General features: G+C 36.8%; 1 protein-coding gene and 1 non-coding gene across 2 annotated transcripts; both read right to left on the reverse strand.

Moving 5' to 3' along the window:
- Positions 1–18235: 18235 nt before the first annotated feature.
- TRNAR-CCG (transfer RNA arginine (anticodon CCG)) lies at positions 18236–18307 on the reverse strand. The gene is given in 2 exon segments: positions 18236–18268; positions 18272–18307. It is a non-coding gene; the product is annotated as a tRNA-Arg (tRNA).
- Positions 18308–21727: 3420 nt separating this feature from the next.
- On the reverse strand, positions 21728–23069 carry LOC145681999 (uncharacterized). Its single transcript, XM_081753602.1, has 2 exons — positions 22508–23069; positions 21728–22197 (listed from the first exon to the last, which is right to left on the reverse strand). Exons 1-2 carry the CDS (start codon positions 23067–23069, stop codon positions 21728–21730), a joined length of 1032 nt encoding a protein of 343 aa, XP_081609728.1.
- Positions 23070–25928: the final 2859 nt, after the last annotated feature.

Genomic DNA, 25928 nt, shown 5'->3' on the forward strand with positions numbered 1-25928 from the left:
ACTAACGTTATCATATAATAAGCTTTAGTAACAAGATCATATAGACACAAATGGATGAAACTGTGAGTACTACAACTTGGATTTAACGAAAGCCGTTTAGATATTCAGTGGTTTGCAGGGTTGTATAAGACACAAAAAGATAAGATACAATACAATTCTTCATACCTCAGCTTCCAGTAGCTAGATACATGCAATTTCTGGTTAGATACTGAAACTCCTGTCGGACTTTAATACATGACGTATTGCAGGATACAAAATGCTTTGCATTAAATGTTTGTTAGTAGACAGCTACTTTATTATTGTTCTGAAAGGTTATGTATAAACTAGGGATGGCCAATTCCGGAATTTTTACTTTCCGGAAAGTAAAACCGGACAAATTCCGGAATTCGGAAACTTCCGATTTTGGAATAATTCCGGAGATCGGAAAAATCCGAAATTTAGAAATTTGTGATTTCGTTAACATTCCGGAATTCGAAAAAGTCCGGATTTTTTCAAAATCCGGAGTTTTTCTCAATTCCGGAATTTTCTAAATTCCGGATTCTTTCCGAGTTCCGGAATTCTTCTGAATTCCGAAGTTTAACTGAATTCGATAATTATCCGAAATCCGGAAAGTGAAAATTCCGCTTCCGAGAAATGAATTTATTTTGGTTAATATGAGTCATGACGGAAATAAGTCTTTGACCAAGTAATGGCGACTGCTTTGAAAGAAATGGAGAGTACGAGTATTCAATCTGTCATATCTGTAGTTTCGTGTGGAGAAAAAACAAACTTGTGAACCAACGGTTTAAGAACAGCTCAAGTTATTAATGTAAACTTTGCCGGCATCATGAAAGAAATACGAAAGACATTTTGAATCGAAGAAATAAAACATACAAGTTTGCAGGCGGAGACAAAGAAACCTAACGTAACCAGACTAAAGACAAATCTTTTACCGCGTAGCGATCGCGGTTTAGTGGTCAAGGTGCTTGTGCGAATCCACGTCGCACTTTTTATTTTTTTTACTTTAGGATTATTGATGGCGATTGATCGGTGATGACATACGTTTTATTATATTCAAATATTTGAATACTCGAATGTTTCAATACTTGAACTATCAAATCTTCCGGAATAATAATAGTAATAATGATAAACTAATAATAAGTATTATTATCTCGTAGAAGATTAAAAGCTCGGAGTTAATTATCGCTCAGGTCATACCGTTACAAGCAGAAACGTGACATTTGGATAGAATATTTCGGTTTGGTTTAATGTTGCCCACGAGAAGAGGAATTTCTCATCTCGTTTCTAAAACAAACAAAATATCATGAGAATTAACATTTTATATTCGAGACGGGACAAGGCTAACTCAAAATTTTCGTCTCGCTTTGGAGATGAGAATCGAGACGAGACGAAAAATATGGTAAACATTTCCCGTCTTGTCTCGATTCTTGAAATAGTGTATGTGCATTCTTTAAGTAACAATTGCTCTGTAGACTGAATCTCATAGGCCATTTCGTTACATTGTATTTCAGAGCTCATTGAATTATGGTCTGTGTAGGTATTTTTGTAGCAAAGCTTTTATATTTACCTCTGCATATCCTAAAAATTAGTATATTATATGCCTTACTGTTCCTTGATGTTCAGTTATTTTTATTAAAGTTATTTTCCTTAAAATATACAGTAGAATACTTTCTACATGAAAGTTCAGTGGAACGTTCTAGTTTAAAATTTTGGTAGTTGCAGAGGTGTGTCTTGAAGGTACAGAACCCTTTCCTCGAAATCTCTAATTTAAGTAAGTTTTGCCAAATTTTAGGGCAAGTTTAAAACTTTTATTGCTATTATTATTATTATTATTATTATTATTATTATTATTATTATTATTATTATTATTATTATTATTATTATTATTACATCAACACCGTGTATAATCTTTAAAAGATATGCGGTTTGTATCTGAATAGTAAAAGCTAATTGACTGTCGATCTCGGTCGTCGAGAAGTCTTCAGGAGGCAAGAACATAGGTCACGTTCTGGGTTTGAGTTCCGAAGGGGCCAAATATGTTCAAAACAGCTGGGACCGGGTTTAGCTTCTCAACGGCTTAAGCGGCTCGGCTTATAGCTCATTCACTACCGAACCGAACCGAGAAGTGAGCCGAGCCAAAAGCTCACCGAACCGAGCCGATTTGAGCCATCGGCTTAGTTGAGCTGAGTCGAACCGTGCCGATGAAGTAGTTTCAACTTAGCTGGCTAGAACCGGTTCACATGAGCCGAGTAGGTGACCCATCCCAACTGAGAAAGTTCGAGCCATCGGCTCAATTGAGCCGAGTCGATGGCTCGTTCCAACTGAGCCGGCTCAGATCATCGGCTTAATTGGGTCGAGCCGACGGCTCATCCCAATCGAGCCGACTCGAGCTGTTCACTTAGTTGATACGAGCCGAGCCGGTTGATATCACTACCCGGGTTGGTCTTCTGTTTGGGTTCAAGAATTCGACCATGCAGGTCTCAGCCTTGATTTTAAGAACTACAGTATATACTTATATTGGTGATTACGACATTTGAGGCTGTCTCGTAATAATAATAAAAAAACTCTTCTCCTCTCGTTATCTAGACGAGACGAGATACACTAAAATGGCCCCACGAGATGCACTAAAATTACGAGACGAGATACACCCCTGTCGTGAGCAACACTAAAAGTATTCCGCATTACTGGTTACATTTCTCATGGCTTTCGCTTTCCAGGCTAATCAGGCCATTATTTCAAAACGAGTTAAAACGAGCTGGACGATCGAGTGAGCCATTATCAAATTCGACTCAACTCGAAACTCGACCTCGAAAACAGCGCCTTGGCTCGGAACTCAACTCAAGAAAAATGCCTTTGACTCGACTCGGATTGAACTCGAGTCGAGTCGAATTTTGGCTCGACTCGTGCTCATCCATATTCGTATTTGTATTTTGTTTCCACTTCAACAATTTCTACTCTTTTTTTCTCCGTTTAAATACTGTTTCTGGATTTCTCTGTCGGTGTCGTCCTTTATTTACACCATGCACTATTCTTATTTCCAGCTTGTGACCCGCTTCAATGTCTTATTCAGTTTAGGCTTTTCTCCTTACCTTGATTACACATGTGATTGATTTAATTCTCACTTTCTGCGCAGGACCGATGAAAAATTATTATTATTATTATTATTATTATTATTATTATTATTATTATTATTATTATTATTATTATTGTAATTTGATATCATTTCTGTAATTTTAATCCATTGTATATTATTTAGTTTATTAATGGGCACTAAATTGTCTCCAGATCATCGAATAAATTAACTTCGGCATGCACTTTGGTGGAAATATCATTACAGGAGCATTACCGGTTCGTTCCAAACATCAGAGCTGAACTTAGCAATATTTAGCTTATGATGTTGCATGAGAAGATAATGTAGGGGTGAAGTGCTGGACTTGTGAGTAATACAGCTAATCAATATAGCTTCAAATCCTTTTCAAGTTATTTTATTTTCAAAGCAATCATGAAGAATCAGAGTGAATTCTCATACTAAATGAGCAATCCTTAAGAAAGTGGACGCAAACACTTGTATCATGATAGAGACGATTTACGCATGTTAATTGGAAAAGGGCAAGGAAATTACTAGGACATTCGAAACACTTCGTTCATCTGAGTATGCACTTTTTAATTTATCGTTCGAAGGAAAATACACTACACCGTTTGTCATTGTTAAACTAACTTTGGCTATCTCAATCGGTGGAATATGATGGTTTCTATAATAGGCACATTTTTGAAGAAGTTTGCCTATTGTAGAGATTCACGTGTGTGAAATTCGGAACATTTTCGTTTTATCGATCACCGCCCTCTGATTCATAACCCTGATTAGATATACTTGGTTCCTCATTTTCATTGTATCACTTCTCTAATAAATGTTAGTGGAATTTTTTACCAAGTTTTCACTTAACATCTCAAACGGGTAATACGCTCTCTTTTACCACCTCTCACGTGCTGTGTGCATTAATAAAAATCATTCCATTTGTAATGGATTCGTACTTACATCCTTTGTATTTTCAATCTAGCGTCTTAGCCACTACATTTCTGCGTTCTAACCATCTAGAATATGAGAATTAAATCAATACAGAGAAAGCGGAGAAAAAGAAAGTAGAAATTGTCGAAGTGGGAACATAAAATACAAATACTAACATATATTCCAACAACTAAACGTTTACCAAGCAACGATCTTCGTGTAGTGGTTAAGGCGCTAGATTACAAATCCAAAGGACGGCGGTTCGAATTGCTCCGAGGAGTATATTTTTTAGGTTTTAAAAATAATGCATAGAGCACATAAGCGTGGTGAAAGAGAACGTATTATCCGTTTAATACGTTAAGTGAAAAAGAATTAAAAATTTCGGTGAAATTTATTAGAGAAGTAAAACAATTAAAACGAGGAAGCAGGTATATTTAGTCATGGGTATGTATCAGAGGGTGGTAATCTCAAAAACTGCAAATTTTCCCGAGTTTCGAACATGTGAGTCTCTACGATAGGCAAATTTCTTCAGAAATGTGCCTATCGCAGAGACCATCTTGCCAGAAATGCCGTAAAATTTCTATGCAATTTTGCCCTTTTGTCTATCATCACCTCTGAAACGGAAAGAGAGAGGGAGAGAGAGAGATGTTCCCGGAACTGAGAGTGAGGTGCTTCCATTCAAATCAACGAGTTGACAAATAGACGCTTACATAATGAGAATCCGGAATACAAACAACTATAAAACATCAAAGTGATAATTGCAAGCATTATCACATTAAGTTCCGGAACCGTGACGGTCAGTGAAACATGATCCGATGTCGGACGTCGAGAAAAAATTTGATAATGAAATGAAAACAGAACTTTAGAAACGAAATTATTATGATGCACTAGACACAACATGATTGTTTCTTCTCCTCATGTTAAATTGTTTCATTTTAGCGATGCGAGACGAAGCCTGTGTCTCGTCTCGTGGCTAACCCAGTGTCATCTCGTGTTTCCGAAACAAGACAAATTGTTATCTAGTCTCCTTTCCTCTAATTTTCTTTCGTAAACCTCATAACAATAGAAGTAAAATTGGAAGCCATGCGAATTCGAAATGTAATGAAGTTTACAAGTTACAATTGATAATCGGACAAGAGAGGGCTATGGAATGCTTTCGAGACATTTAAAGCGCGATGAGTCCAGACAAGGACATGTCACGTCTTGTGTCGGAAAACGAGACGAGACAGACGCTTTGTCTCGTTTCGTCTTGGATTTAACAAAGACTATATTGTCTCTCCCATGCTGAATTGGAAACCTCTCACCACAATTGAAGTGGGTCTTGTGTCAAGTGAGACATGTTGGTCAAGATGTGTAAGTCGGTTAGTGGGTCGTGGGTCAACAAGATGTGACCCACTGCAATCCACCACCCACCGTGACCCACCATAAACCAGCGATCCACCATAACCTACAGACTCACTACGACCCACCGACACACTCTGCATTGTATATAGCATCCTCTGAACAGTGGTGAATATGTCTATATTTTACTTTTAGGGTCTCTATGTTTTTTTTTTCTTTTTTGGCATTTGTTTCTATTTACTTACCTGAGATGACTATATCTTACAAGGAAAAAGCGGACTTAGTTAAATGAACTTTCGCGAGGTAGTAGTCCATATTTAAAGTGTTAATATTACAAACTGGGAGAACGCAATAACCAGAAATTGAATAGAAAATGCGTCTTAAAGTTTCGACTCGCCGTACATATGATACGACGCCTAAAATTCCCAAGTGACGGTGTGGCAGAGAGTGGAGCATTCATGATTCACGTGTAAAGGATCGAGAGTTCGATTCCCGCTCGAGTCAACTTGTTTTTGCTTTTACCAATAAAGTAGTCATTTATAACTACAAGTTAAATATTAATTCACCATATGTTTATAATGCATGAAACAATAGGAATTTTTAAATCAGTTGTAAAACTTTTCAATGTTTCATGTGAACTAGATACAAATATAACCTAATTCGTGAAGTCGTTAAATGAAAAATTTTCTTGACGATTCGTGTCTATATCTGTGGACAGAGTGCGAATTGCAAGGGGGAATATTCGGAAATCCCCTTTGGTTATAGCATACATCCAGTATTCCCTAGCAGATTTCTCCCTCATCCCCCTTGCAATTTGCACACTGTCCACAGATATAGACACGAAACTTCGGACACAACGATTGTGGTAACCGTAATACAGCTAGTGATATCAATATATTTATGAATTAAGTTATATTTTGTATCGAGTTCACATAAAACATTAAAAAGTTTTACAACTGATTTGAAAATTCCTGTCGTTTAGAATATATGAACATATCATCATCATCATAGGTATTCTGCCTTTATTGGCAGGTCACTTGCCGCAGCTGAGAAGCTTCCATGCTTCACGGTCCTCCGCTAACCTCTTCGTCTTCACGTATGATCTTTCTGTTTTAATATCATCCATTAATTGTAGTCTCCTTCGCCCCTCCCTCTCTTTCCCGCCACCATACCCTCTAGGACGTCCCTCATGATACAATCTCTTCTTAGGCAATGTCCCAACCAGTTTCTCTTCCTCTTCCCAATTATATCTAAAAGTGTTCTTTTCTCACCCACCATTTCTAACACTCTCTCATTCGTTTTCCGCTCGACCCAACTAATTCTTTCCATTCTTCTCCACACCCACATTTCGAAGGCTTCCAGTCGATTTTCGTCACCTTTACGTAATGTCCATGTTTCCGCCCCATATAGTACAACACTCCACACGAAGCATTTTATGAGTCTTTTTTTTCACTCTTTGTTCAAGGTCCCACAAAACAGACTTTTCTTTCTTTTAAAGGCTTCTTTCGCCATTCCTATCCTTGCTTTTATTTCACGTTCTCATTTCATGTCATTGCTAAGAATACTACCCAGGTATCGAAAACTAATATGAACATATAGTGAATTAATATTTACTTGTAGTTATAAATGACTACTTTATTGGTAAAAAGCAAAAACAAGTTGACTCGACCGGGAATCGAACGCTGTACCCTTTACACGAGAGTCGTAAGTGCTCCACACTGTGCCACACCGCCACTTGATAAATTTAGGCGTCATCCCATATATATACGGTGAGTCGAAACTTTGAGACGCTTTTTCTAAGCTATTTCTGGCTATTGCGCTCTCCCAGTTTAAATGTGCACTACTACCTTACGAAAGATAACCCCTAAATTCATTTAACAAAGTCTGCCTTGTCCTTGTTAGATATACTCATCTCAGGTAAGTAAACAAACAAATGCAAAAGAAGAAGAAGAAGAAGAAGAAAATGGAGATCCTAAAAGTAAAATTTATACAAATTCGCCACTCTTCAGAGGATGCTGTATACAATGCACTAAGCAGAGTGTGTTGGTGGGTCGTAGTGGGTATGTAGTTTATGGTGGGTCACGGCGGATGGTGGGTTGCAATGGGTCACGTCCTGTTAACCCACGGCCCACAATCTACTTCATCTCTGGTGAGAGGCTTCCAATCCAGCATGGGAGAGACAATATAGGTTTTGTTAAATCCTTGACGAGATGAGACAAAGCGTCTGTCTCGTCTCGTTTTCCTAGACGAGACGTGACAGGTCCTTGTCTGGACTCGTCGCGTTTTAAATGTCTTGAAAGCATTCCATATCCCTCTCTTGTCCCATTATCAATTCTAATTTGTAAACTTCGTTACATTTCGAAGGCGCATGGCTTCTAATTTTACTTCTATTATTATGAGGTTTACGAAAGAAAATTAGACGAAAGGAGACTAAATAACAATTTGTTTCGTTTCGGAAACACGAGATGACACCGGGATAACCACGAAACCAGTGGCGGATCTAGAAGGTAAAAACTGGGGGCTGCCTGAATTTAGACTATGATAAGTATATCATGACCTTACTATAAATTTTTAAAACTATATAAATAATTGCTTAAATTATTTTCGTCAATCTGAAAGTGGGTGGGGGTCCTAGGCCCCCTGCCTCCGAGCTAGATTCGCCACTGCAAAGACGAAACACAGGCTTTTTCTCGCCTCTCTAAAACGAGACATTTTCACATGACGAGACGAAACAGGCAACCATGTTGTGTCTAGCGCATCATAACAATTCCTTTTATAAAATTCTGTTTTCATCTCAACATCAAGTTATTTCTCGAAATCCGACCTCGGATCATCTTCCTTTCATTGACTGTCATTGTTTCCTTCACTAGCTTGTGTTCATAATTGTAATTTAAAAAAAAATCATTCTATTTTCTACGGTTTTCATTCCACGGTCAGTCTACGGTTTTCATTCTACCACTTGTGAAGTGGAATTAACATATGATAGGTTATAATGGTGTTGTGAATGTTTGTTATGTGTCTAATTGTTTGAAACTAATGTATATTTAGGCAATCGATATAGTGTGGGGTTAATTGCGTTCATCTATTACTACTTAACTGTCTATGTATTGTATATCTATCAGTGTAGTGTTCTACGTTTTCCTTCGTAGAACAAAGTTGTTTGAAGGTCCTGGATTAAGTGCAGTGGAACTGTATAATAGTCTAGGCATGTAACGTTGATGGGGAAATGGAAGTTAAAACTACAGCATGAAGTGTGGAAAGAGGGATCTTTCTTTTTTTCTATTGAAATGTCTGTAATGCATTGCTTGTTCCGTTTACTGTATCGCTATCCTCGCTGCTTCCTTCAGGCGTTATTCAGCGTGCCTCGGTAGCTAGCCTGTGCACAGCAAAACTCACGAGTGTAATATGCATGACTCACTGTGCAACGCAGTGTTGCAATAACTTCGCTTTGTCGTTAACAAATATAGTGCTTTTGCTGTCTTGAATATCAATAAAACTGGTTGTGGATAAAAAATAATTGAATACGAATCTGCTAAAAGTCTACTTATATAGTTTAATATTGTAGTCTCAATATGGTTCCTCATCCCAAAACTTGTGTTTGTTTTCACAGGACACATTTGGGGAGAGGGGGAGTTGTATAAGTCACAATATTTTTGTATTCGGGATATTAGTGATATGTTCTTCGGATCTTGGAACCTTAGGTGTCTATCGTAGAGATTCACATGGGCGAAATTCGGGAAAATCTCCAGTTTTTCCGGTCAGCACTCTCTGATACAACCCCTGATTAAATATACTTGCTTCCTCATTTTCATTGTCTCACTTCTCTAATAAATTTCACCGAATTTTTAAACTCGTTTTTCATTAACATATTAAACGGGCAATACGCTCTCTTTTACCACCTTTCATGTGCTGTATGCATTATTTAAAAAAATATATACTACTTGGAGCAGATTCGAACCGCAGTTCTTTGGATTTGTAATCTAGCGTCTTAATCACTACACCAAGATCGTTGCTTGTTAAACGCTTAGTTGTTGGCATATTTATTGTATTTGTATTTTATGTTCCCACTTCGACAATTTTTACTCTTTTTTTTTCGTTCAGCAGCTGTTTCTGGCTTTCTCTTTGGGTGTCGTCCTTTATTTAGACTATGCACTATTCGTATTCAAAGCTTGTGCTCCTCTACAATGTCTTATTCAGATTAGACTTTTCTTCTTGTCCCTCAGCAAACATTTGATTGATTTAATTCTCATACTCTCCACGGATGGAGCGCAGGAAAGCCAGACTCAAAAAACAGGTGTACATTTACTTTCCTGACAGATAATACTTTAGCTACCTACAATTTTAGATACCTTTTTCATCTAATTGATATTTGCAACTATGTACCACAAATATAGCATTTATATACCTGGCTCAGTTTCGCACTCTAACAATCATTTGTTTTTGTCGTCACTTGGGACATATATCTGTCATGTTCTAGGTACGTCCTTTAGGAACATACTGTTTCAGATACTCTTACAGCACAAGATATGTTAGGCACTCGCCGTTTAGGTGTTCTAAATTCATCTCTCACATTTGGTGCATTTTTTGCTTCTTTTTCTAACCGATTGAGTACTAGAAGCAACACACGGATCAAATTTATTACATAGCAACTGTCGCCAATCATTTGAAACTGAACATGGAAGAACCTGAAATAAAGTAAATAGACACTTGTAATTTTGTTATAAAATTACATGGAGAGTAGATTTGATCTGATCCCAAACGGTTATCGTCGAATATACGCGGTTAAAGGAGCACTCTGATTAACCAAATTCAAAAGTCCTCAATAATTTATCTCTCTACAAGCAACATTGTCTTCTTCGCGTCCGTGGCCAAGTCAGTAAAGTGTGCAGCTAGTAATCCAAAGGTTGGTGGTTCGCGCCCACCCAAGAGTAGCCCTCCACTTTTTTTACTTGTTTAAAGTGTAGTTTAGACTCACCTTAATGTAAACACATTACGCATATAGGCGATTTAACATATTTTGGGGGAATAACTTTGTGGTTCATTGACGCTTACGGCATTGGGAACATACGTAGAACATACTAGGCACGTTCCCCAAGTACTTGTCAGGCATGTGCCTATGGGCGGACATTGACTGTGACTATCACTTGCCATCCACGCGATTTCTCTCTCAGAGGTACGTAAGGCACATACTAGACACATACCCATGTGCCTGAGGGAACATGATAGGCATACGCCTGCTATGTGATTGTTCTGTCAGGGCATATACATTAAATCTAATAAAAAATGTATTGTGTGTGTGACAGGGATGTTCGTACTTTAGATCACTTAATCTTTCTATGTGTACTTTTTAAACATAAAAGAATGGAATTCTTAACATAATGGAAGCTACAAATACTTTTCCAAGCAATGTCAACAATATTGTTTCTTCGAGAAATTGGAATCTCATCAAACACCTAATACATTTCATATAAGACAACAATTAAAATTTATAGAACTGAAATAGTATAACTTATCGTGCAGGTGTAGTTTTGGCGCACTACTAGAAATAATTGATGAATATTGTAATTCTTTCACTAATTTTCTTCTTATTGTCTCACAAAAGATTTGCGCTGGGCAACATGAAAATATCTTACTTGGCATACATAAAATTTAAGGGGGCCACCAGAGATAGTTGTTGAAAAACTACAATTTGCGTATAAATACGGTTTCCGGATGTGCGACGTAAGAACTACAGTGCAAAAACACAAATGAGCCTGTGCTAGGTGGCCACTAAAAAGCACGAATGCTATCTAACTGAGTCAGTGGAGGGCAAAGCTGGTGGGCCGGCGCGACAGTGCGTCCGAAGGGAGCAGGCGCGTGAGTGATGGTGGGTATAATCGTAAGTGAGGACAGTGAAAAAGAAGTGGAATTTGGCAAATATGTGTGCTTTAACAGCACTTGTCATGGCATTACACTAGTAACGTTCCACTTGTAAACATAAAATACAGCTTCTGTACACTATGCAGAAATACAGAGCCGGCGGAAAATAACATCTAATGGAGTTATCTTTCATATGCACTCACTTATTTTATCCACCGTAAAGCACTTGTAATGATTCTACACTACTAACCCACATTTGTAAACCTGAAATACACATGTTTTACTTTGTATAAAATTATGTCGCATGTAGAAATATGTTCTTTATGAATATATCTTTTCATACAAAGTATTCAATTTCACCTGTAAATCTTCCAAAATGTGGTGCGCCAAAACTACACCAGCACCTAACTTATCACTCATCATATACAGCATTTTTCATTATAATCTGAGATAAACACAAGCAGACAGTCTGGTAGCCTGCCTAAAAATATATGGGGGGGGGGTGGCGGTAGAAGTTAGGGGAAGCCGACCCAACCATATTATAGTTCATTTGCAAGCCTACCATGAAAATTTTAGGGGGGCATGTGAAAATTTAAGTGGGAGGCCCACCCTAGTCCCCCACGTGGATACGGGTCTGTATGCAGATTTAAAGTAATGACGGATAAAGGTGACTGGGATTTTTTAATCCGTAGGGGAGAGGGGGGTACATTTGAACATCTGTTTTCGAATATTCGTTTTTGCTTCCAAACACACAGTAAATTTCCTCCTAGAACTGTAGTAAAAACTAAATATAATATACATTATATTTGCCATAAAATAGAGTACTTTGTTTGATCTTGTCATTCTGTGCAAGGGCGCAGGGGGTGTCGTTCAAATGTACCCCCTTGGGGGGTAGATTTAAACAAGCATGGGGTAGATTTGAACATACGTGGGGCAGTTTTGAACAAACCATTATTTTACTAGAATAATCGTTATTTTCAGGATGAATTCGTTTACGAACAACAAGGCTAATGTAACAAAGCACCATTAACGGTTTAAGGCACAAGAATTAACCAATCGCGTATGGCAAGGAAATAATAATAATAGTACTAATTGCTGAAACATATATGCAGGCCCGTATTTGTATATTGTGCGCCTCTGTGCTCTAAATAATTTGCCTCCCCTTCGGAAACACATCTGAATTGAGTTGAATTCATAGTTTTTGGGGTCACTGAGATGAATAGTGACAGTTTTAATCCAATTCAACTTCAAGGTCATACTCAACTCCCGAGTGAGGCGGGCGAGAGTTTAAAAGTAATCGAAAACGACAGATATTAGTGTTGAATTCATTGTTTTCGAGGTCGCTGAGTTTAAGGGTATCAGTTTTCATGATGTTCAAGTTCATCCTCACCCCTTAGAGTGGGAGTAGGAGAGAATGACTTTTTAAAAAATAATCAGATAAGGTAGCTAATTAATAACTACTGTAATTAGAACGAATTAAACATTTTCTCGCTTTTGCGCGGGACTCTGAGTGTGATAGTATTAAATATAACTTTATTGTGAATCTTTTTAAAAAAAAAAACCAAAATTTTGTCGCCCCCTAAATTGTGACGTCCTGTGTTCGAGCACAGAATAGTAGTTACCTAAATACGGGCCTGCATATATGCTGTACGTTATACGTTACACACACACACAAAAGGATATGTGGACAACATATCTATAGGCGTAGGTGTGATCTGAAGAAAAATTTAAAAGAATACGATCATCGTAGCATATCTGTGAAAATATGATTATGATTCACTTTTTAATTTAGCTCGTCATACCTGATAGGCTTAATGGAAAACCTATTACTACTAGCAATCTAAGAGATCTAAGAAATTACATTTTTTTCACCACTAACCGGGTACTGGACACAAAATTTATTCTACACTAAAATTCTGCAAATCAACATGAAATGTCAGAATTTTTGCAGTACGCTTTGTCTCTCCAGAAGTTGTGGGATTAGAAAGTCTACACACAATATCAGCAGTTGGCACTGAACATTTGTCTTCCTTGTCTGAGAACACAAACATGTTGGTGGTACTTATAAGTTTCAGAAAAGTAGAGGTAGAACAATGTTCAAATGTGCCCCCTAATTTTTGTTCAAAACTGCCCCAACCGGCATGACCAAGCGGAATTTGGTAATACCCAGGTAGTACAAACTATTTTGAAATACAAAGGGCAACATTAGATAAGTAAATTAATGTACTTGCTTCTGCAATGAATGGCAGATAATATCAAAACACAGGCTTCTGTCAAAAATCTTACAAAACTTCACAAAAATTCCAACTTTCCACCCCACAAATGTAAGAAAATACTGCTGTTCATCAACAGTTACAGTAAAATGGCAGATAACAGTTGACCGTCACGTAACGCAGTTTTGCCAAACTAAAAATTTTGAAACCACCAGATATGCTATTATTTCTAGCCTGTTATCTTAAATGTTCAAAGGTACCCCCTGTTCAAATGTACCCCCCTCTCCCCTACTGCAAAAGAGAGACCTCTTAAGTGGTCGAAAGAAAATCGCTTTAAATATCCCTTGCTTTGTAAAAATTGAATTCTACGATACATAATTTTAATAGATGTAAATCTAATTTGTTTCGACTAATTTTATATTTATCTCTAACTAAATGCATTTTAAAATCAAAAAACGTTTAATTAGACTTGAAAAATAAATTAGTAAAATCAAAATATTAAAAGCTCCGTTCCATTCAAAGAAAAAAGCTTTCCTACACAAATATATGAGCTGGAAAGCAAAGATGAAGCAGGAACTGAAAAATATTGGCGTTAAATGACTTAGATACTGACGCCATTGGAATGTTTCCTCCTTTGAAAAGTTGTACGTTGCTTTCTTCTACCTTATTGTGCATATAGTAAATATTATTATAAGTGGTCAGTTATATTGTGTGTGTTTGGGATAGCTGCTATTACAAAGTCAAAGTGATTTCAGTGTTTCTGTTGAATATTGAACTTGGCTTTTGTAAATTTGGAAGAGAGAATCAAACTCTATCTTAACTTGCATATATCCAGAGAGTGTATTTCACCAGACAGGTTAGTGCAAAGGTGTACTTCATTATTGTAATACTACCATAAATGGATTCTGTAATTGGTTGAGTTTCAAAGTTGGTCGTCCGTTTCTAGCAAAATTTTGGAAATTTAGTGGGAAGAAATGAATAATTTGCTCGTTTGTGTACTTGATAATATGTAAGGAGAGCGGAAGCTGTTTTTTTTTTTTTTTTTTATAAGCGATTATAAATATGTAACTATTTGGCAAGCGAAGGGAACTACTTCTCGCAAGGTTGCCACTTGGTTTGTGGGGAATTAACGAACATTTGTATTCTTAACATGGCTGCAGGTGTATAGAGGCGCTCCAGTTGGTATCCTTACTCAGAGACAATAAATTGCAGTCTATTAATTTTAACAAAATGGGCCCAAACAATAGATTTTCATTTTATTCCGATCTCACTCACCCTCGCCCTCGCGACCGACAGATGTTAGTATCTAATCTGGGGTTAAATTCCAAAGTTGGGCGTCCGTATCCAGCAAAATTTTTAAAATTTACAAGAAAGATATGGATATTTTGATCGTTTGTGTGCTTGATAATGTATAAGAGTCTCGAAAAATCTGTTTATTTGTTATATATAAGCGGTTATAAACATGGGACTATACGGCGAGCGGAGGGAACTACTTGGCGCAAGGTAACCGAACAGTTGCATTGTGGGAAAGAAACGAGCATTTATGTTATCAACATGGCGAATGTACAAGGGCAATGAACTAATAGTTTTAACATTTGTGAAGCAATACGTTGATAACGAGCAAAATCTTTTAAAAGTTTGTGAAGAGCACAGACTAATGGACCTAATAACACATTGCAGAAAATGTGGAAAGGAGATAACAGCGAAAAAACGTGGCGAAAGTGGACGCCCAACTTCGGAATAAATGCCCTAATCTGTAACTTTTGGAGTTGTTGAAATTGTTAGTAACACTTGAGACCCAGTTCAAGTTCAGCCGCATCCTTATCGGCTAGGGTGGGAAAAGAGTGACATTTAAAAATAATAGAAAACATTCGATGCTAATGTCGAATTCACGAGATGAATAGCCACACTGTCGATGCTGTTTAATTTCAAATTCGTCTCCTATCTACACCCGAAAAGGAGGAACGGGATCAAATACGGTACATAAATTTATTCTCCCTTGCAAAGAAAGGGCATTTCAGCTAGATTTCAACAAAATTATTGGAAACATTTTTCTTAAATTATATAAGGGAGTAGGATCGGGTAAATTCACCTTTTTGTTCTTGGTCAGTTTCACCAACAGAGCTTCCACTTTTCAATATGTTTAGCGTACACGTTTAAGAAACCCGCGTTTGATTTCCGTCAGGAGCTCATGTGGATATGATTCCCTGTTAATCTGCAGGTCCACGTCTCACATAACCTCTCCTCTTTACGAGACTAAACTTAAATGCAATCCAACCAATCAGTTTGAAGCAGTGGAAATAATTGTAAAGTCCTAAAGAAATTATCTATTACATTGTGTCAAATTTGAATAATTTTACGTAGATTTATTGTATTATCATTTTGTTATCACGTAAGATATATATACCGGGGGCGCCCGAAGAAAATTTTCTAGGGGAGAGTGCCATCTCCATAGTTGCTATATTACATCTGATATTTCTAATATTTAATGTACGTGGTTTGCTATTATTACGTATACATTTTCGTGAACTAGTCCCACCCTGCCCTCCCCTTCGGGCGTCCATGATGTATACGTATGTAAAAACTTGCAGCACGGGGTTGATTTTATTAATCTTTTTCTGGTAAAGAAATGTGCATTCTGATAGCACAGTTCATTGACAAATAACACATATCAATGTAGCATACATCCAATAATATTTCAAGGAAATAACACACATCTATCCGTAAACGCGAAGGAAAGTGACTTACTTCCATAATTGATGATGTAAAAGTTTATTTATATGGATTATATTTTCTCGCTTTGCAATTAGATAATGAGTATAACTCACTTCTAAAAGAATCCTCATTTTAAAAGGTTGCCGTATAGTTAACCTTAATCAATAGCAAGTGAGACAACAAATAAATAGGCGTATTTACAACAATGGGGAAGTCAACGTTGGGAACTTGTGACGAATAAAATGGTAGAATATTGACATAACACGTGGGTCGATCATATAGTGACCACGTTCTGATATTTAAAATTTATGTTGTTAATGTCCTAAAATAAATAAGTAGGGGTCTAAAATAAAATAAAAGTTAATTTGCTAGTCAATTATTTAGATCAGGCTCGTTACTAAAGAAGGAAACCGGAGGACGAGCCCGGTATACCCGAAATCTTACACGTAAATTTTCTATAAATTATTTGCAATATATATAGAAAATTTCTGCGTAACTTTGGGGTGAGGGCGGTGTTCAAGCGTATGTGTGTTTCGTTATCAGATATCTAAGGAAAGATCCACGTAGAGATATCTCGTTCCTGAGGGATCAAAGCAAAGTTACAGATTACTTAATAAAACTTAAATATAGTCTTACAGTTTCAACTATTTAACAAGTCCTTTTGCCAACGTTTTCATGAAATCAATCCACCGGCATAAATAAAATTTACAATGGCCATCGTCTTGTTCGATGACTTGACGTATGGATGTGTATTTTTCGTCTAGAGTATCCACTCTGCCCTTAGTCATGTTATAAAATATTATTTCAGGTATTCCAGTCACATTATTTGATGTTTGGTGCCAGACGCGCCAACGGTAAGACACAAAACTGCTGATCAAGGGCGCCCATGTTGTGGTTTCTATTGAATTTTCGATATTCTGAAGTACAATTTCCTCTAGGGGGCGAGCGCCCCATCATGCTCCCCTGATGGGCGCCCTTGCTGCTGATTATTGGCAGATAATGAAAGATAGCTAAACAGCAAAATACTTACATAACTACTATATATAGTACGTCTGTGTGACCGCTCGACCCCTCCAGCGTCGCACACAGGGTATCAACTATAACACAAACTTCACAATATGTAACTATTTGCTAGACAAGAAGGTAGACTAAAAGATCCATTTGTAGTGGCAGTGGTGTGGAAAATATAATGATATGAAAAGTCGCAGCAGTCTGAGAGACGGTCCTTAGTACTTACGGGTTAAAGTTGTTTTCATCAGACAGACGTCATATTGAGTGTCTGATGGAGACGATGGTGATTAAAAAGCATTAAGGCGGATTTTCATGTGTCCTTTACCCCCGTGAGTTGCGAGAGATTGTGCTAAACAGCCAATGAAATCACGCATCGGAGATGGCGCGCTACACTCGCGTCAGAGTAGAAATTTGTTCAATTCTGACGGAAGTAGCGCGCGTACACTATTGTATTCACTGACTAACATGGCGGAAGTCGCAAACTTTCTATTTTACGCATGCGCATTAGCTAGGGAGTAGTAATTTGGCGCAATACACGCACGGATGTATGAAAACGAAAATAATTTACGATGAATACGCTACATGTGATGCTTCCGTTCTAACGCGGGCATGAAAATCCGCCTTTAGACTTTTCTTGTTTCTGTTGCTTGAAACTTCGATTATCAATCCTGTTGGGCACTGGACATTGATATGTTTACTGTGTTAGCAATAACAGTATTCTGCAACTTCTTTTTAGTTTTTGTTTTTGTTTAAACGTATGTTGAAGTACACTCATGTCCAAAATATCTATAAGTGTCTTCTTGTAAGAATTTAATTTGATAATGATTTTGAAGGGTACTTTTAATACTGATACTATGTGTATAATCGGGAAATGTATATTTGTGATTAACTTCATAGGAATAGAATTATAAATATGAAAATTAAAATGAAATGAAATCTTTAAGTTTTACGTCCCACGGTTATGCCGGTTAGGTTAAAGGAGACGGTGATAATGAGAGATGAGTGAAATGGTGGAATGAAGAAAGTGGGAGGAAACGGGAGAACCCGAGAAAACCCACGAGCACGGTGTTTGTTCACCACAAAGTCCACACGGCGCGAACTGGGATCGAACCAGTGATCCCAAGCACCGGAGTAGAACGCTCTACCACTGAGCCACCGCGCCCCCAAAAAATTAAAATGAGTAAAACAAAATGTTGCTAAATGGACAAGAAAGTTTTATTTTCGTTTTATTGTTCTTATTTACTGCTCTTTTGACATGAAATTTGCCACATACATGTCTTTGCCGATTATACACATTCTAACATTAAAAGAAATACCGAGCGAATTTGTTATCAAATTATATTCCTACAACATTTTTATAGACATGCGACAATCATTTTGGACATGGTGTACATTACACTAGTTACCAGTATTCGGGAAAGTAACAAAGCTCCCTTGTGATTATATGGTTAGAATTCGCAGCTCTGCAGCAGGAGATCCGGTTTTGATTGCCAGTGGGAGCTCATGTATTTCGGATTATATACGTATATATCTTATAATATCTTCATACAGATGAAGGGAATTAGATGGATGTTCTTGTGTATTTTTATAGTTGAAATTCACAGATTCTGTGTTATTCCAGCAGTTCCGTGACGTGAGAAAACAAACTAACGTGGGGTAACTTGGTTGATCTATTAAGATTTTTCTGTAGAAAATTTCTTCTCCAGAATATCCAGTATAACTGCATAGATTTAGTGCATATCATCGTCGTTCTGGTAGAAGTAACTTAGTACATAATATTAGTTTTATGATATAGCTCTTTTAAGTTGGAATATATTGCAAAAATTGGTTTGGTAATATTAATTAATGTTATTGTATAGTATGTTTTATAAGGTTACTAGTCTTCTTCTTACTCTCCTACTCATAATTTCACTGTTCTTTTCCTGTTCAGTTAGGAACTTACATTCAGAGAGATCGTGACTTCTACCAGAGAAACAACGATGAAAAAGTAATGCTGATGTATCTCCTTTCAGATTATGTAGGGATTAACCTAGTTTCCTGAACAGGGCTTATGTCGTAACTGTAATCAAGTATAAGTGTCAATAAGATGGTTAGTATGGATAACGCTAAAAACAAATAAGTAAATAGTGATGGAGAAACTCCATGTGCGTAGGTTTTCTCGGGATTCTTCCGTTTGCTTCCATTTTTGCTTTCCACCATTTCATTAATTATCATCACCATCTTCTCCTTTAGCCATGGTTCATACCGTGGGACGTGAAACTATCTATATATACCTAGGTATAAAAGCGAATAAGGGTTTGTGTGTGGCCTCATCACGCAATAGGTACTCAACCAATTAAAATGTTCAACCAAACCATAAATGCATCTGTAAAAATCGTAAAATCTTCCGTTTATTCCTTTCTGGTAACACTACTTTCAAATAATGTTTGAATTTTATTGAACATAGTACAGATAATAAAAAAAGTATAAACATTATCGAACACAATCAATTAATGTGGCTGGATGTTAGGAAGCAGTTTCTCAGTGAAATAATTTTTGTAAACTCTAGTATCCATTTCACCGTGATAATCTGTACCGGTATTTCTTTTATCCTTTTTTCCGTGAAAAATCATTTGAACATTGGGAACGAAACCGTTTTTGGAGCCAGCATGTACCAATATCAATCGTTCTCCTTTCCCGCTCGTCCCCTGTAGAAAGTCCCTCTCGTTTAGCCTGATCAGCTGATTTTATGTGAGTGTCAGTCCATGCCTTAGATTTTGTATGTCCTTTGTTGGCCCAGGTTTCATCAGTATACACGATTGATCTGCCTTGTTCTCTAGCTTTCCTGATAAGACACAAGTATTTATGTCTACTTGCAATGATGTCTTCTCTATCAATAAGTAGAGAACTTCTCATATAGGCAAACCCCATTTCTTTCATAATACTGGCAAAGTCCACTTTGAACACTGAGGTATTTCTTCATCATCCCTCAGAACGCGTAAGATTTTGTCGATAGTTAGAAGTTCATTCCTCTTGAAGAACGCATGGATATGTCTTCGAATTGTGGTGCGGAAAAAGTCGTCATAAATGTCCATCCTTGTCACATGTTTGTCATCAGTTGTTTTTCGGGGAGTTTCTAATTTTCTGCCAGATTTGATATGATGCTTTTTTACTTGTTGTCAACAAGTTGAAATGTCAACAAGTGTTTCATTAGCTGTGAACTGAAGTGCTTCACAAACCGAGGTTAATTTTGGTCCATCACAGGATCGAAAATACAAATATACATTTAAAACAATTTGTCGTTCCCCGCTACGTAATATGCGCTTGCTATTCGTAGATCTATATCACTCGGGTGTAAACGCGCTTGATGAAGCACTCACCATGGCGTTAATACAATACAGTGTGCAGACAGGGCCGGCGGAAGGGGAAAATATCACCCGGGCAAAGAATCCATATGGCGCCCCCTACAACCCATTGGTATGTTCTTCTTTCTGAGCATGGAAACTTCTTTCTGAGTTTAAATTTGCTATGCTACCTTACAGATAGCTGCTTTTAAAGGATAACTCCTTGAACTCTATAACTATAACTATAAAAATCAATTATCAAACTAAGATTTTAAGTTTTGTCAGTTAAATACACAGAGTAAGTTTTGGTTAACGATATACGAAACAATTATTTACACACGAGCATGCAAAATATTCTACGTAACTGATTAGAAATTGACAGAACGATTCAAGAAACAACGATGTTTATATAAAATTAAGATTGATGATACGATACAGCATTTATTTACACATATATACATAAACAACCTTGTTAACTGCAAAAGAGAACACATATATGAGCAAAAGAACATACAAATATATTTTGTAACAGCATTGTACAAAGATTTCGTAATACAAATAATACAACCAGTAATATCTTTATACAGTTTTAATGCAAATTGTCCTTTGACTTGTTTACAATGCTAAGTAAAGTTAACTTTTCGTGCCTTTTTCTCTACAAAGTCTTTAATTAAAGTATCAGTGTCAAGTTCACACAGAACATCACATTCAATAGACATCATAGAAAGGCCTACAAGACGCTCTTGCGCCATCGTTGATCTAGGTAGTTCTTTATAAGTTTCAACTTGGAGAAACTTCTTTCTGCTGAAGCTACACTTACAGGAATAGTTAGTAAGATTCTTAGAGCAATAGTTGAATTTGGAAATAACCCAATAAGGGAGTTCTTGCAAATATATGTAAGTACTTGCAACGGTTTGTTTCCCACTTTCAGAACCGAGAAAAGAAGGTAAAAGTAAGAGCTCTTGATATAACTGAAATCCGTCAATATCATAGTGATCTTTGTCCGTTAAAGATAGTTGTAAGTCCTTGCAACACTTTATTAAATACTCTTTGTCCGTTATTGGATGGATGTCATACAAAGACCCAAATATTTCTCTGTGCTGCTTCAGTTGTTGAAATCTTTCATTCAGGGAACAGATAATTGTGTCTAATATGCAAAAATAGAAGTTACATTTACACGCACTGTATGGATCATTAATCGGTTCGTCTTCAGATTCATACAAAAATTGTCGTTTGACTTTTCTAGGTCGGAGTTTTGGTTAATTCTCAAATTGTGGTTGAATGTCGAGCTCTTCAGCAATTACTTTGGCATCAACCAAAATATTCTGGAAACCTTCATTACTTCGCATGTTCTCAAGGCGACAATTGGTTTTCTTAAGCAGATCAACTGCTTGCTGAATGTCCACTGATTCTTGTCGGAAAACATGGCTAACCACATTAACACAAGAAAGAACTTCATACCAAAACACCACAACACAAACGAACTTAAAATTCAGGAGCTTCCTAGCCAGGGAACAAGCCTTATTTTTGCCCATAACGTCTATCTTTGAGTCCTTTGATGCTTCGAAAAGAGCATCGTAAATTTCTCCTAACTGGTAGCGAAACGATTTGACAGCATCAATACAACTCTCCCATCTAGTATCACTAAGAGGTTTCAAAGTGAAATTGGATATATGTTTTTGCAGAACAGACCAACGATATGTGGAACTAGAAAAATAATTGTATACTTCTTGCAATAAAGCAAAAAAAAAATTACAGCCTCACTACAGCACATTGCAGAATCATTCACAACCAAATTCAACGAATGGGAGCTACAAAAGACAAAAAATGCTCGACTATTTTGATCTAATATTCTTTTTTGAACGCCTGAGTGCTTTCCTTTCATATTGGCACCGTTATCATACCCTTGGCCCGCATGTTTGAGAGAGGAATTTTCAGTTTTTCTAATTCTTCCAAAATAGTGGTAGTCCTTCTCCTGAAGAATCATTTATGCACAAAAATCCCCAAAAAAAGTTCTTCTTCAATGGATGGTTCCTTACCCAGTTCTACCTTCACGAAACGAACAATTAGTGTAATTTGCTCTGTATGACTTACGTCTGGTGTACAATCTAATATTACGGAATAATATGTCGCTTTCATTAGATCAGTCAAAACTTTATCCTTTATTTTTGACCCAAGGAGTTCAATTATTTCATTTTGAATGTCCTTGCTCAAATAATGTACATGTGTTTCTTTACATGTTATTCGTCGCCTTTGCTCAGCCATAGTAACATCAAACTGTGCAATACACTCAACTAGTTTGAGAAAATTGCCGTTGTTTCTTGAGTAAATAGTGTCATTTTGACCACGAAATGCCAAGTTCTGGGAAGCAAGAAACTGAATTATACACAGCAGTCGTTTGAGAACCTTTTTCCAACGCTCAGTTTCATTGCGAATAATTGCTTGGTTTTCAGCGTCAACTGTTTTACCTGACTGTAATCGGTTTGCAAGTTCAAACCACGATTGGAAAGCCTTCATGTGAGTCAAAGATCTATCATGGTCTGATAACAGTCCGGACATATGCTTCCAATCCGAAAAACCTTCACGAGAAGAGAGTGACATTGTAGTACCACCGAAAAGACGGCAACAGAAACAAAGTATTGCATCCTTAGTCACTGAATAAATAAGCTAACTACGAGCAACTTCTTCTTCATTGTGCAGACGTCTTTTGTAGTTACTTGTAGTAAATCGCCGACCCTCGCTGTTTACTGGGAACTCTCGTTTGGAGACTTGAACTGGATCTCGTCTAACAAGTATCTGACGCATTCTGTCCGTAATATGTTCTGGCCGATTTCCTGGATCATCAAGATCGATTGGTTGAGATTCCAACACCTGAAAAAAAAAGTCAGTAGAAAATAATGTTAAATTTATTTTAAACATTGTCTTCTAACAAAGAATAAGTGACTAAAACTTGAATGGAATTTTTAAAATTGTGTTCATAATTTTTAAAGATAGTAGGCTTGCACCGAAGATGGGTGGGGTGGGGGTGGGGGATATTCAAGCAGCTAGAAACCGGGGATAAACACAAAACTTAGAATGGCTAATGACCAATAAGCCTCCGATAGATGTGAGTTATAAATAAATAAAGAGGGGGAGAGGAAAAGTTTAATAATAATTGAAGTAAATAAATAAATATATAAATAAATAAATACAGGTTTCGTGCGAATATAAGACGTCCACGTCATGTTCTTTTGTATACATAGGAGAATCTGCCCAGGATTTCTTAAGCCCTACCCAGGATTCTCGGTTTCAGCATTGAAGTGCTGTAATGTGGTTAAATGTCTTGACCCTGATTGGCTCCACAAATGACTCTTACGAAGTTGAATCAGTAATGAACGACCAGATCAACCGGAATACAAACATGTTCGTGGCTGACTTAACCTAAGAAATATGCAACTTTGAAAACAACATTTCTTTGAACATTATTCTTAGCAAGTTTGTATTTCTTACTATCTGTATTTTCTTTAAAATATGCACATTATTATACACTAATTAAAACTAAACTCTGTTTTTTAAGCTCCGAAACACCACTGATTGCGTCCTTTTCTTCTTTCTGTTTAAATGTGGTGGGTTGGTATGTGATAAGTTAGTTGACTTGCATCGTAATGTTTTGGGGCTTTCTGGATTAGAGTTTGGTACTTTATATTATTTGAAAAGGTTTCCAATTTCCTTGCGATGCTCAATATAAAAAGCCTTGGGGGATAGAATCCACTAACTCTTGCATCAAATATGAGTCTGCTAGTCATTCAACCACTAAGGCAATAAATATTACATATTATTATTTTTTAAAAATGTTATCTCATATGTCTTCCGTCAAAGCAACTTGAACGGAATACAGTGATATTATGCACCTAGACACAAGAAATGAATTCCAAAAATTGAGTAAGTGTGACCCTAAAGATGTTTTTGATTGATTGTTTATATATTTGGCATGTTATAATTTAATTGGTGTCTCCGCAGAACGACTGGTTAAGCTCATCGCCTTATAACTAAGGGAGCTCGGGTTCGATTCTCGGTGAGGACACAAGTGGTTCGGATCCCGCCCTTAGAACGTCATCATCATCCCATGGAAAGCAATGCAAAGCCACCATGGTTTCACCTTGCTGAGAGACCTTCGGGGTCAAACACATGCCTCCGGGAAGAACACCAATCATCATCATAAATTAATTACTAATAGCAGGCAAATTATGAGATTTCTTGTATTACAGTACAAAAGCATATACAGTTTGAACCTCAGTATTTTCATTTTTCCAACAGATTAAAAAAAATAATTACAGTAAAATGTATGTGGCCAAACTATAGTCTGTTAAAAGATTTTTTAAAAAAATGTCAGTTAGTGAAAAGTCTCTAATCAGTTCTACTGCTTGCTTATTTGTTACAAAAATAATAATTCGATTTATATCCCGAGTTCAGGTCGAAATGACCCATTCATCTACAACACCCGTCAAATTAAATCAAAGAAAATCAATAATATTGCATATGCTTCATGGAAAGTAAGTGAAACATAGTTAATTTAATCCCACTAGCTAACTAAATAAATATATATATATGCTGATCCATTTTCGTTTCGTATATCAATTGTTCCAAATTTCAATTGTTCTTCTTCCTCCTGCGAAATGCTCGTAATCGATCGATCCACCTGTGGAAAGGAAAAGAACTAATACGTTACAAATAAAGTTTCTTTTCTTAAAAGAAAAAAAATATTTAATTTGTATTCTAAAGGTGAAGAAAATGCATAAATGATAAAATAACTGCGTATAAATATTGAATCTACATATTCCGTGTTCATTGTGAAAATGTACAGTTAGGAAAACAAAAAATGGGGCGATTCTTACAGAATCTAGGTAAGAATGGCCTCATTTTTTCTTTTGCTGACTGTACATAAAAATTAAATTCTTTCCGTATTCATTAACAACTTTGTGTTGTGAAAATCATCAAGAATCAGCGCATTCATAAAATAGATGCGAATGCATTCAAATTAGCTGCCGAAGCCCGAACACTTTTTTTTAAGTCACGTTAATCGTATTGGATAGAAACATAATCTATATAGTCTTACACTGGTACATGTTACTTATTTACGATATATTTATGAAATAATGGGTCTATTGCAAAATTTGTGATAGCGAAACTCCAAGGGGATCTGTTAACGGTAACAATCATACATTTTAACTCTTCAGAATTCTAGTTAGTAGACGATACTACTACTACTTCAATACTACTACAATACTACTACTACTACTAATAATAATAATAGTAATAATAATAATCACTGGCACGGCAGACCAATATATCGTGAACCTGCTCCAACGCCATCTGATAGCGAGTGGTAAAAATTCATCCACCTGGGTAACAGAACGCGGGTCAGCCGGTCGTGTCACTACCCGCCAACAGGCGTATTAGGAGCTTTGCAGGCCAAGTGAC

Source organism: Thermobia domestica, chromosome 3 (genome assembly GCF_964235325.1).
Source record: "Thermobia domestica chromosome 3, izTheDome1.hap1.1, whole genome shotgun sequence".
NCBI classification, from domain to species: domain Eukaryota; kingdom Metazoa; phylum Arthropoda; class Insecta; order Zygentoma; family Lepismatidae; genus Thermobia; species Thermobia domestica.